General features: G+C 35.5%; 2 protein-coding genes across 6 annotated transcripts in view; one reads left to right on the top strand and one right to left on the bottom strand.

The window, feature by feature from the left end:
- The window catches only part of LOC117323119 (N-alpha-acetyltransferase 20-like), a 35,454-nt gene extending 26,784 nt beyond the window's left edge, over positions 1–8,670 (bottom strand). Inside the window, exons 1-3 of the mRNA XM_033878138.1 lie at positions 8,550–8,670; positions 8,136–8,160; positions 2,882–2,972 (exon numbers count right to left, since the gene is read on the bottom strand). Of these exons, the coding sequence (XP_033734029.1) occupies positions 2,882–2,972; positions 8,136–8,160; positions 8,550–8,602 (169 nt within the window). The 5' untranslated portion in view covers positions 8,603–8,670. The remainder of the gene's footprint in view (positions 1–2,881; positions 2,973–8,135; positions 8,161–8,549) is intronic.
- Positions 8,671–8,702: 32 nt separating this feature from the next.
- The window catches only part of LOC117323117 (centrosomal protein of 112 kDa-like), a 46,995-nt gene continuing 41,398 nt past the window's right edge, over positions 8,703–14,299 (top strand). For 2 of the 5 annotated variants that reach the window (XM_033878132.1, XM_033878133.1), the window contains exons 1-7: positions 8,703–8,817; positions 9,996–10,185; positions 10,501–10,564; positions 10,890–11,007; positions 11,264–11,308; positions 11,809–11,951; positions 13,281–13,422. In XM_033878132.1, coding sequence (XP_033734023.1) covers positions 10,077–10,185; positions 10,501–10,564; positions 10,890–11,007; positions 11,264–11,308; positions 11,809–11,951; positions 13,281–13,422 — 621 coding nt within the window. In that variant the 5' untranslated portion in view covers positions 8,703–8,817; positions 9,996–10,076. The remainder of the gene's footprint in view (positions 8,818–9,995; positions 10,186–10,500; positions 10,565–10,889; positions 11,008–11,263; positions 11,309–11,808; positions 11,952–13,280; positions 13,423–14,299) is intronic. The other 3 variants (XM_033878130.1, XM_033878135.1, XM_033878134.1) reach the window with 2 other exon arrangements.

Below are 14,299 nucleotides of genomic sequence, written 5' to 3' on the forward strand. Positions count from 1 at the left end.
CATGAGCTTTAAGTTTAAGTACCAAGACTGGCATTTTCAACACAGCTTTTTATGATCACGATACCATGTAAAGCTTTCCTCTGTGGAGGTTATGAGAAAACACTGTTACGGCCAACATTGTTACGTAATGTAGCCACAAAATTTAAATAAAACCTTGTATGTCGGCACTGGTGTGTCTGACACCATTCATTTTGAATATCCAGCAAAAGTGCAAGGACATAAATCTGTCCTTCCTTAATTACAATATTTATGTGGACAAAATAAAAAGGAAAAATTTTGACAACACAATGATTACACTGATATAGGGGAGATAACTCCTGAAAGAATTTTGTGATAATGTAACAGTTCAATGCAACTTACAGAATTTAATAAACATAGTACATAACATTATAATGTTTAATTACTATAAAGTTAACTTCCAAATTAATTTACTTCTTCCAACCCTTGGATAAAAATCATAATGATTTTGCAAATCCCTTATCTTCAACCAATTTATAAAACCCTACATATTACCTATATACTAAAGTTTATATATTTGTAATCTATACAACTTTGCAATTTAATACAGCTTTGAAGTATAAGTTAACTTATTTTTTCCATGTTTTGCAAAAAGAAAAGAAAAAAAAAAGAAAAAAAAAAAGTTACCACTTCAAAAACATTAAAAACTGCAAAATATCATGATATTTGACCCAAAATCACAAAATTCCCTTCACAATTTTTTTTCTGAAAACCTTTTTGAAATTAAATACATTGTATCTCTATCCTAAAGACAGAATTAATCTAGTTTTGACATATGTTCATCATTAAGTTTTTCTGCTTTCTTACCTTCTATGCAAGGTACCATTTTCCACTGTAGGCAAAACCAAATTTCTGATGCAAACACACATTCGGAAAATCCAGAAATTTAAAATGGAACCAATAATCTATTTGTTTTGTTTTTAACAAATGTGAAGCCTGTACATACTACTTCATAATGAATATACCAAATATAGTATATACAGGAGTTATTTGCTTAACAAAAATATCACCCATGGCCAGGCTGTCCTACTGTAGTTAGCTACCTGTAAATAGACACACAATTCAAGCACAAATTCTCATGCAATTTTTCTGTATTTATCTGTATGATAATTTTGAAATCTGCAATAAACTTTAAAACATTATTTATTATAAAAAAAATATTCTCAACAAACCAAACAGTCATTAGTGTCAAAACTTTATCTGAAGCAACATGGACCAGGTTCTGTGTATATTTATTTTATCAAAATTCTATACAATCGAATGAATCTGGAAACTTTCAAAAAATTTATTATCTCTACATTGTTTTTACCTACCCAAAAAACAACAGGAAATGTCTGACATATCCTCCTCATATCTAATCTTGGAATAAATTTGAACCTTAAATTGTCGTAATTAAATTTCCTCTTAACAGTTAGAATTTCCTGCTGAATCTTGTGAATTTTGATAAACGTTGTTCTAGAATTAATCGATGCAGATTTTTTAAGCAGTCACAAGTTTTACTACAGGAACTTGCCACAAAACACTATCTATTGCATGTCTTAAATATACAGATTCTCAGATTTCTGTGAATTGAAATTAAGTAGAGAAACTATGTAGGGAAGATTCTCATAACATCGTCATCTAATTTATCTGGAAATCAGCAATTACAATGGATGCTCGGGTCAACAGGTTCATGGTGCCTGCATTAACAAGGCTGGATGTGATGGGACCAACAGATTAGTGGTGACTGGATTACCGACGTTGAATGTGATGGGACCAACAGATTAGTGGTGACTGGATTAACAAGGCTCTATGTGATGGGACCAACAGATTAGTGGTGACTGGATTAACAAGGCTGTATGTGATGGGACCAACAGATTAGTGGTGACTGGATTAACAAGACTGTATGTGATGGGACCAACAGATTATTGGTGACTGGATTAACAATGCTGAATGTGATGGGACTGACAGATTAGTTGTGACTGGATTAACAAGACTGTATGGGATGGGACCAACAGATTAGTGGTGACTGGATTAACAAGGCTCTATGTGATGGGACCAACAGATTAGTGGTGACTTGATTAACAAGGCTGTATATGGGATGGAACCAACAGATTAGTGGTGACTGGATTAACAAGGCTGAATGGGATGGTCCAACAGATTAGTGGTGACTGGATTAACAAGGCTGAATGGGATGGTCCAACAGATTAGTGGTGACTGGATTAACAAGGCTGTATGTGATGGGACCAACAGATTAGTGGTGGCTGGATTAACAAGACTCTATGTGATGAGACCATCAGATTAGTGGTGACTGGATTAACAAGGCTGTATGTGATGGGTCCAACAGATTAGTGGTTACTGGATTAACAAGGCTGGATGTGATGGGACCAACAGATTAGTGGTGACTTGATTAACAAGGCTGTATATGGGATGGAACCAACAGATTAGTGGTGACTGGGTTAACTATGTTGAATGTGATGGGTCAAACAGATTAGTGGTGACTGGATTAACAGTGCCGATTATGATGGGACTAACAGATTAGTGGTGACTGGATTAACAAGACTGTATGGGATGGAACCAACAGATTAGTGGTGACTGGATTAACAAGGCTGAATGTGGTGGGACAAATAGATGAAATATTCCCAAACATCATACAAAAATAAGAACGTGTTTAGGGTGTCTTGATCAACATTGGAAGGATATGTTGATACAGAATTGATTGATGTAATTCTTATGCACCCAATCAACCCCAAACCAAAGTGGGAAGTGAAAGTTTATGTATATTAGGGTTTGTTTTAGTATTTAATAATTCATCTACATAATGTATATGCACACATACATATATACATACATACATATATCTATAAAATGTAATTTCACTCACTGTAACCCATGATATGACCATTCGGTGACTCTGCGACCTGGAAGTATTCCGGCCAGTGAGCGAGATACTGCATGTAAAAAGGGAGTCCATACTGGGTAGTTAAGAAATAGTAATTTGACTTGTAATTTATAATTACATACCTAGTACTTGTTTTTTGTTACTCTAACTATATTGCTATCATTTTTTTCTATAATGTTTTTTTTAATGGCAGTTTTATTTCCATCATCAAAATTAGCATGAGTGCACTTTTTTCAGGACAGAGGTCTTACCAGGTAATCACCTGTCCATCCTCTCTAATATACAAGTCTTACCAGGTAATCACCTGTCCATCCTCTCTAATATACAAGTCTTACCAGGTAATCACCTATCCATCCTCTCTAATATACAAGTCTTACCAGGTAATCACCTGTCCATCCTCTCTAATATACAAGTCTTACCAGGTAATCACCTATCCATCCTCTCTAATATACAAGTCTTACCAGGTAATCACCTGTACATCCTCTCCAATATACAAGTCTTACCAGGTAATCACCTGTCCATCCTCTCTAATATACAAGTCTTACTCTGTAATCACCTGTCCATCCTCTCCAATATACAAGTCTTACCAGGTAATCACCTGTCCATCCTCTCTAATATACAAGTCTTACTCGGTAATCACCTGTCCATCCTCTCCGATATACAAGTCTTACTCTGTAATCACCTGTACATCCTCTCTAATATACAAGTCTTACTCTGTAATCACCTGTCCATCCTCTCTAATATACAAGTCTTACCAGGTAATCACCTGTCCATCCTCTCTAATATACAAGTCTTACCAGGTAATCACCTGTACATCCTCTCCAATATACAAGTCTTACTCAGTAATCACCTGTACATCCTCTCTAATATACAAGTCTTACTCTGTAATCACCTGTACATCCTCTCTAATATACAAGTCTTACTCGGTAATCACCTGTCCATCCTCTCTAATATACAAGTCTTACCAGGTAATCACCTGTCCATCCTCTCTTATATACAAGTCTTACCAGGTAATCACCTGTCCATCCTCTCTAATATACAAGTCTTACTCTGTAATCACCTGTCCATCCTCTCTAATATACAAGTCTTACCAGGTAATCACCTATCCATCCTCTCTAATATACAAGTCTTACCAGGTAATCACCTGTCCATCCTCTCCAATATACAAGTCTTACTCGGTAATCACCTGTCCATCCTCTCTAATATACAAGTCTTACTCGGTAATCACCTGTCCATCCTCTCCAATATACAAGTCTTACCAGGTAATCACCTGTCCATCCTCTCTAATATACAAGTCTTACCAGGTAATCACCTATCCATCCTCTCTAATATACAAGTCTTACCAGGTAATCACCTGTCCATCCTCTCTAATATACAAGTCTTACCAGGTAATCACCTATCCATCCTCTCTAATATACAAGTCTTACCAGGTAATCACCTGTACATCCTCTCCAATATACAAGTCTTACCAGGTAATCACCTGTCCATCCTCTCTAATATACAAGTCTTACTCTGTAATCACCTGTCCATCCTCTCCAATATACAAGTCTTACCAGGTAATCACCTGTCCATCCTCTCTAATATACAAGTCTTACTCGGTAATCACCTGTCCATCCTCTCCGATATACAAGTCTTACTCTGTAATCACCTGTACATCCTCTCTAATATACAAGTCTTACTCTGTAATCACCTGTCCATCCTCTCTAATATACAAGTCTTACCAGGTAATCACCTGTCCATCCTCTCTAATATACAAGTCTTACCAGGTAATCACCTGTACATCCTCTCCAATATACAAGTCTTACTCAGTAATCACCTGTACATCCTCTCTAATATACAAGTCTTACTCTGTAATCACCTGTACATCCTCTCTAATATACAAGTCTTACTCGGTAATCACCTGTCCATCCTCTCTAATATACAAGTCTTACCAGGTAATCACCTGTCCATCCTCTCTTATATACAAGTCTTACTCGGTAATCACCTGTCCATCCTCTCCAATATACAAGTCTTACCAGGTAATCACCTGTCCATCCTCTCTAATATACAAGTCTTACTCGGTAATCACCTGTCCATCCTCTCTAATATACAAGTCTTACCAGGTAATCACCTGTCCATCCTCTCTAATATACAAGTCTTACCAGGTAATCACCTGTCCATCCTCTCTAATATACAAGTCTTACTCAGTAATCACCTGTCCATCCTCTCTAATATACAAGTCTTACTCGGTAATCACCTGTCCATCCTCTCTAATATACAAGTCTTACTCGGTAATCACCTGTCCATCCTCTCTAATATACAAGTCTTACTCTGTAATCACCTGTCCATCCTCTCTAATATACAAGTCTTACCAGGTAATCACCTATCCATCCTCTCTAATATACAAGTCTTACCAGGTAATCACCTGTCCATCCTCTCCAATATACAAGTCTTACTCGGTAATCACCTGTCCATCCTCTCTAATATACAAGTCTTACTCGGTAATCACCTGTCCATCCTCTCCAATATACAAGTCTTACCAGGTAATCACCTGTCCATCCTCTCTAATATACAAGTCTTACCAGGTAATCACCTGTCCATCCTCTCCAATATACAAGTCTTACCAGGTAATCACCTGTCCATCCTCTCCAATATACAAGTCTTACTCGGTAATCACCTGTACATCCTCTCCAATATACAAGTCTTACTCGGTAATCACCTGTACATCCTCTCTAATATACAAGTCTTACTCAGTAATCACCTGTACATCCTCTCTAATATACAAGTCTTACCAGGTAATCACCTGTCCATCCTCTCCAATATACAAGTCTTACCAGGTAATCACCTGTCCATCCTCTCCAATATACAAGTCTTACTCTGTAATCACCTGTACATCCTCTCTAATATACAAGTCTTACCAGGTAATCACCTGTACATCCTCTCTAATATACAAGTCTTACTCGGTAATCACCTGTACATCCTCTCCAATATACAAGTCTTACCAGGTAATCACCTGTACATCCTCTCTAATATACAAGTCTTACTCAGTAATCACCTGTCCATCCTCTCCAATATACAAGTCTTACCAGGTAATCACCTGTCCATCCTCTCCAATATACAAGTCTTACCAGGTAATCACCTGTCCATCCTCTCTAATATACAAGTCTTACCAGGTAATCACCTGTCCATCCTCTCCAATATACAAGTCTTACCAGGTAATCACCTGTACATCCTCTCTAATATACAAGTCTTACTCAGTAATCACCTGTCCATCCTCTCCAATATACAAGTCTTACTCAGTAATCACCTGTCCATCCTCTCTAATATACAAGTCTTACTCGGTAATCACCTGTACATCCTCTCCAATATACAAGTCTTACCAGGTAATCACCTGTTCATCCTCTCTTATATACAAGTCTTACTCTGTAATCACCTGTCCATCCTCTCTAATATACAAGTCTTACCAGGTAATCACCTGTCCATCCTCTCTAATATACAAGTCTTACTCAGTAATCACCTGTACATTCTCTCCAATATACAAGTCTTACCAGGTAATCACCTGTCCATCCTCTCCAATATTCAAGTCTTACTCAGTAATCACCTGTCCATCCTCTCCAATATACAAGTACATATCTTTAATTAGGTATGAGGACTACCTGAGGTCTCAATTATCTGTTCACCTTTCCCAATATACATACCTGTTATTTAAATAAGGTGACATTTCACAAAAATTTAACTCTGCAAGGTTCCAGTGGTTTTTCAAAAAAGTGCTAGACAGTCATAAGACTTACATAGTCTGGTGTGCCTCTGTGCCCTAACACTGCACTGACTTAAACTTCCATGTTGAGTCAATGCAATGAAACGTTGAAACTAAAAAGCAGTAGATCTTCATCTCTCATATTACATGTATGATGGTGTGAACTTTCCATAGTTCTTAAGTCTATCATCAACACCAGCTATATAAATTCTTGGTAATTTTTCTCCATTTCATCAGGTTGGGAACTCTTGACTTTTCAAAACAGTCTCAGATATGTGAGACAGTACCACCTTACAGAGACTTAATTGTCTTGGAAATGAGGGATTTTCTGAAACGAACGTACGTAAACTGTCTTAAGAATATCTCTCAATGTCATTGTTTTATTGACAGGCTAAACTATCAACTTAAGTAATATTTGTGTGGAAAAAAAAAGAATTAGAAAAGGAACCTGTGTTTTCTGCTAATTTGACAAAATATTACATATTGTTTACCGTAACGCGTAATTAGGAAGTCCTTTAAAATTGTGTATTGAACAAGAGGCCCAGCGGCCTTAACGGTCACCTGAGTTCTCATGTGTACATACATGTATATATACACTTATAGATGTTTGTTGATGATGTACTCCAGAAAAGTTCTGAAAGCATTAACAAACAGTTTATTAAGTTTTTCATGTTTCAGGCTCTCCTGAAGAAAAGTACAATTATAGTTAACAATGTGATACATGTAATATTACAAGCAGCAAACTTACTGCATAAGGCATCAGTTTGAACCCATTTACATTATGGAGCATGAATATGGAAACCATATATAAACAGGACATTGGTCCGTTAGAAAACATTGAGCTACAAAATTACTATCAGGAATGCAAGATCTTTTATATGAAAAAGAATTGTGTATACCTTAAACTCCTGTTGTTACTACATCGACGTAATAGGCGCAACATGATTGAAGTAATTAAGTTCCCAAAGGGGAGCTATGAGTCAACAAAGATTTTTGCCGATAATGTAAGAGAGAAAGACCAGGGGACATTCACTCAGCCTAGATAAAGTCAAGGAGCAGACAGGAAATGAGGAAATATTCGCTCACTCAAAGAACTATGGACAGATATGGAACTCGATCTTTACCAGAAAATTGTCTGGACAAATTTGGGAATAATGTCACAACATAAACACTAATATATGTTCCTTTGAATATTATATGGACAACTATCTGAATATACAGCCAATTATGCCTGCGTCCAGAATATACTAAGTTATTATATTTGACTGTATAATATAAGAAGATGTGACTATTTTTCGATATTTTCAAGAACCGTTTATAAATGTCAATTTCAGAAAATCTCTCACTTCAGATTGATACAATGTCGTCTCTATAATTCAGGGCTGTCTTGTATTTCCGAGTGTGTCTCAGAAAGCTGAGTGTCCCCAACCTGTAAATGAAGGATCAAATTTTGATGGTAATTTTTGAAGATTCCTGTAACATGGACTTTCAAAAGGATACAGTTTCTGTGAGCGGATCCAAATTCCTAAAAATAATAATAATAAAACATCATAAACAGTGTACATATCAACAGAGACATAAATATATGTCTCTGATATCAATCAGTATTTTTTCATTTATTATCTTTTTTTTTATTGTTTTAGGGACAATCAATATCGTTTCTAGTGTAAATAACATTACAAAATTCGCGTCATTTTGCAAAATTGAGAAGACACCGTTGAGAGGTTGATGAGGTGAGAACTAAGAATATCTCTGAACGATACTGTAGTATCCAGGGACCTACTGGCTTACTGTAAATCTCGGGATAAGCGGACAAATCTTACTCTACTGTACCCATCTCGACATACTTTTGTGTTTACCGATTTTCGTGACCGTCTATAAAAAGAAATATGAACGCACGGTATAGAAACTTACACATTATTGAACTTGAACAGGTCCTCACACTTGAATGGCCGAATTGTTGTCATCGTTCAGAGGTTTGTTCAGTTTTCACATGTCGGTAGATCGCTCTCATAACAGGAAGTTAATAAACGTAGTACGACGCATGCGCCAAAAACATTTGTTGTTTCTTCCGGTGTGGCTGCGGCAAAATTGAAAGGGGAATATCAAAACATACCGAAAAAGCTGACGATTTCTCTTCATCATGGAATCTGGACAGTTTAACAACAACAGCAATTGACGGGTAAGGAATAAGGTTTTGTTCATGTTATGTTCAGATACTTGAGCATAATGCGAACTGTTTAATTTATTAAAATGCTAAGTGTCAAAAAGTCGGTGACATGCCTGTGCCTGTTTTCATGTTTTAGGAATTTGACTTGAAGAAGCTAAATCAAATAACTAAAATGTGTTGTTAAATTTCTTTGACATGACTTAAATATCGATTATGCAACTAACTTTAATATCTTTTTGCTTATGATCAAATGACGAACCAATAAGAAATATCCAAACCTGAAATATCTTATGCATTTATACATAAAAGCTAGCGCTGCTTCCTACTGACTCGTGTAGGGAGGACCTCTCTTTAGATCATTTAGTAAGTAGAGTGTGGCTCCTGATAGTCCTGAAGTAGGTACCTACTGATTAGACATGAACCCATCAGATCTTGTATACTGACACTGGAATTCTCTGCATGAAAGACATGTCATTTGCAGCCACACAATCAAGACTGGATTATTATCAGTGATACAATACATGTACAGTAGCATTAAGAGCAACCATTTTTTACTAAGTCTATGTCTAATTATTATGTTAGTCTAATTATCATATCTAAAAAACAGTCACCTTATCATGAAATATATACCAGCTTCTACCTATACAGACTTGGCTAGGAGACTTTTATTAATATACATACATGGTACAATGAAACTTGACTTTACCAACCACTGACTTTAAGCTCATCTCGTAACATCCACCCATATCCATCAGAACAGTGCCATGCTACACTTTTATTGCTGGCACTAGCTGACTTTAAATTAACGATACATCAACTTGGTCCAACAAAGTCAGGTTACTGTATATAGTGGTTACATTGACACCCACCTATATCTATAGAGACTCAAGAAATATTAACAAAATTCTCAGTCTTACTTATTACTTTCACAAGTAACACTGACAGGGGTGGGAGTATGTCACCCTGCTAATTGAATATAAGATATACTAATTTATTCCTGCTAATTGTTAGAATGTCTCTTTAGAGCATCAAACTAGTAAGCTGAAGCAGGGTATGTAACATATCTGGGGTTTAATCCAAGAGGAGATGTGAAATAATATAAAATATTGACCTACAGGTACATTTCTAATACAGTTTCATCAGTTAAGTTTATCCTTTAGTCAATGTTATATTTCTTTTATTTGATATAGGATACAAATTGCTGTGATGTAATTACCAAAATGTGAGGACCGCCATCTCTCTACAATTTTTAGCCGTTGATAGAGAACACAATGACAGCCAGTATGTCAAGTGATCCCGTTTATTTGGGCCTCGACCAAAAGTTTGACAAGGTTTTGGCTGACATGAAACCACATGTGTTAAAACTTCCTCATAAAACAGGTTTGTAGCATAGCCACACATATTGGGGTTGATATAATGTTTACCATTCAGTTATATGTTTATTTTTGAGTGTATATGTGAATCAGAATACTCTACTATCATTAAAATGTGGATCGTTTATTTTGAATGGTATACAATGTATATATATATGTATGAAATGGTAATATGACTCAGATTCATTGGTATATAACTTAGCACACTGTTACATATTTGTGAAAAGTAAAATTATGTGTATGCAAAACTGTGTACAATACTTTAGTGTAATAATTATATAACAATGTATTTTCTTTAACATCTAATATTTTATTGTTTCAGATCGACAAAAATGTGCAATATGGATCAAGAAGCTTTGTGAACCTGTCATGGGCATAACAGGAAGGTATGGATCTTTTTATAAGAAATGAGATACGGAAAGTCATTTTGTAAATGAGAAGTTGATAAATAATGCTGAACAATAGACAGTAATCCTCATTAGCCATAAATCTTGACTACATGTTGATTAACCATACATCCTGACTAGATATTGATTAGTCCATACATCCTAATTAACTACATGTTGATTAGCCATACATCTTGACTACATGTTGATTAGCCATACATCTTGACTAGATATTGATTAGCCATATATTATGACTAGATATTGATTAGCCATACATTATAACTAGATGTTAAATTTCTGTGACATGTTTGTTCTTGTCTGACAGAAAAAATCGTAATGCGTACGCCCAGCTTATGTTACACATGCTGAAGAGAGGGGTCCTTGAGGGGCCATTCACCAGTAAACCACAAGATGGTCCCCTACCCACACTACCTCCTTACATGGTAAGTTGTATATCCCATAAGTAATCATGCTTTATCCTTCCTTACTTATATCACCTTTTTATATATAACAAAAGTTCCAGCTGCTTGTCTTCCACAAGGACAAGAAAATACATACATCATTATCTCAATGTGAAATTGAAACAGATCGGACTTTAAATCATAGGAAATGAGGTTCTACGTACCCAGCCAGTCACATACTTTTCTTTAGATAAGTTGTAATATTGATATATTCTATAATCTTTTCTATTCATTTCAGTCAATATACTTTGATGAGCCATCTGGCAAGAAAGGCCAAGCTGATGTAAGTAAACTTGTGGTTTATCACAAACAATAAAAAATCTGTTTTAGAGATATTATTCATTGTGAGTTGTGTTGTAGTCATTCAATGAAAACGTACAAATTGTACAGTGTTTAAAAAATATTATTTGTGCATGAGAAATGTTGATTACCATCAAAATTAATACAATTGGTTATTTTCATTTTCAATTGCTGTCAACTTTGAGATAATTTTAACAGAAATGCTAAATATCAAAGGGAAATTACTCCAATATTTTCTTATCCCTCATTGTTTCAAGATTAAGAATTTGATGCTTCAGCATGTTCATTTATGTGGACAAATCAGTTTGTCAATTTTTAATGGTAATATTTCATGCATAGATCTTGATATTGCAATAAATGGTGACAGCCCAGGTAACTGATATATTGAACAATAGATTCTGAGGTCAGTGAATTTCTGTATACGACAGAAATGATGTGGTAAGCTTATGTGTGATCAGTATATGTGCCTTGAATATGTTTAAGGACAAAGTACCAGATTGGGTGGCCGGAGAACTGACATCATCGGTTGGCTCATCATTGTTCAAAGGGTCTATAGGAAATCCCACGGCATCTTCTACCTTTAGGTCTGGTATATCTCCCATAGGACATGAACGGGGACTCCGCAGGTCAGTATCAAAATGAACTTGATGTGTAATCATAATCCCATAAATATCTTTTGACATGTTTTAAAGTTGGTCAGTAAGTGATACATGTTTAGCATCGCTTTAATTTTGAATTAGTTTAAGGAAAAACTTACACTGTTTATAGCAACCTGTTGGGTCCAGTAAAATTTTCTTAATAGAGAAATGATTGATTTATACAAGTACAAACTAGCAGTAAATATCCAGGGTTTTCACTTTGTGTTTTTGACACCACATAATTAGTTGTGTTTGAAATAACATATATGTACATGTATTGTCAATTTCTGAAATTGTTAAAAGGATCACTAGAACGTCTTGAATATAAGTTCAGTGCTCTCATTAACCTTTTGCAAGAACTTTTCACTGAGGAAGAAATAGTTTGAGTGTACATAGAATATGCAAAAATAAATTTATCATAAACATACAGCTATTTATTCATGTCAAAGCTGAATGATTTGTAGATATAGTTAAATGACCGGTACCTTAGATGTTGATAGGATGTTAAACAATAATAAACCATAAAACAAGTATAGATTTGATTTAACTTGGTACAGGAGACCTCATACAAGTATAACTTGGTACAGGAGACCTCATCATACAAGTATAGATTTGATTTAACTTGATACAGGAGACCTCATACAAGTATAGATTTGATTTAACTTGGTACAGGAGACCTCATACAAGTCTAGATTTGATTTCACTTGGTACAGGAGACCTCATACAAGTATAGATTTTATTTCACTTGGTACAGGAGACCTCATACAAGTCTAGATTTGATTTCATTTGATACAGGAGACCTCATACAATTATAGATTTGATTTAACTTGATACAGGAGACCTCATACAAGTATAGATTTGATTTCACTTGGTACAGGAGACCTCATACAAGTCTAGATTTGATTTCACTTGGTACAGGAGACCTCATACAAGTCTAGATTTGATTTCATTTGATACAGGAGACCTCATACAAGTCTAGATTTGATTTCACTTGGTACAGGAGACCTCATACAAGTCTAGATTTGATTTCATTTGATACAGGAGACCTCATACAAGTATAGATTTGATTTCACTTGGTACAGGAGACCTCATACAAGTCTAGATTTGATTTCATTTCGAACAGGAGACCTCATACAAGTCTAGATTTGATTTCATTTGTTACAGGAGACCTCATACCAGTATAGATTTGATTTCGTTTGGTACAGGAGACCTCATACAAGTATAACTTGGTACAGGAGACCTCATACAAGTATAGATTTGATTTCGTTTGGTACAGGAGACCTCATACCAGTATAGATTTGATTTAACTTGATACAGGAGACCTCATACCAGTATGGGAATAGAACTGGACAAAGATCCCAGTATAGCGTCACCGATCAGGGGTATGACATCACCAATGCGTGTCACGACGTCACCAGTTAGAGGTTTAGAGCTGCCAGACCATGGTTTAATGTCATTTGTAAGTAGAATTTAGATAGAAAGTGAGATATATGATTAAATCTTTTTCTTGATTAATCTTCAGTTTCAGGTTATTTATTTTTAGCTTCCTGTTAAGTTGTCTTGGTGATTGCCATTGTGTTGTTGGGTAGCCCTGTATCTTTGGTGTTGTTAGTGACTTCCTATCATGCCTACATTTCTCCATTCAGTTACACACTATACAGTGGAACCTTACTAATCCAGATTCTGGAAATCAAGATAAAGTCTATTTTTTGGGACAGTTGTTTCAATAAATAGTTTTCCTTTTTAAACGAACATTAATGTTCGGTTATTGCCATCAAGAACTGGACTGAGAAATATGACCATATTTGGTAGCCACATTCACCAATACGCCATCTACTGTCTGTTTCAATGAAATATGGCTGCCCCCATGGCCTTACGCTTCAAATAATTTATGTGCAAAAACATCTTCGTTTTATATAATAGTTTTACCGAAAATGTTGAAATGTATTCAGTAGATGTTTTCAAGATGCATACGATTTGAGAAATGCATAACGCTAGCGAAATGTGAAGACTAAATGAACCTGAACTTTGCGAACAACTCCAGGTCAATATATTTATGTAAACAACTATTGCGCAGGCGCATTCGTCTCCGGATGTTTTGAAAGTTTTGCTCTTCCGTGTTCATTCCAAAACGGCTGACATTATAGCATAGGTCTGCAAATATGTCCGCGATTTACTTAAATGTGTAATATATATATTCTAGAATGTTACATCATTTTCAACTAGGTGTGTATTTATATAATTTAGAGAAAGAAATATATCAAAAACGGCATACGAGACGATACGTTGTATCATAGATTACTGTACAGTACGTGTTTGCGAGAAAGAACTGTACA

Source organism: Pecten maximus, chromosome 3 (genome assembly GCF_902652985.1).
Source record: "Pecten maximus chromosome 3, xPecMax1.1, whole genome shotgun sequence".
In the NCBI taxonomy this organism is placed as follows: Eukaryota; Metazoa; Mollusca; class Bivalvia; order Pectinida; family Pectinidae; genus Pecten; species Pecten maximus.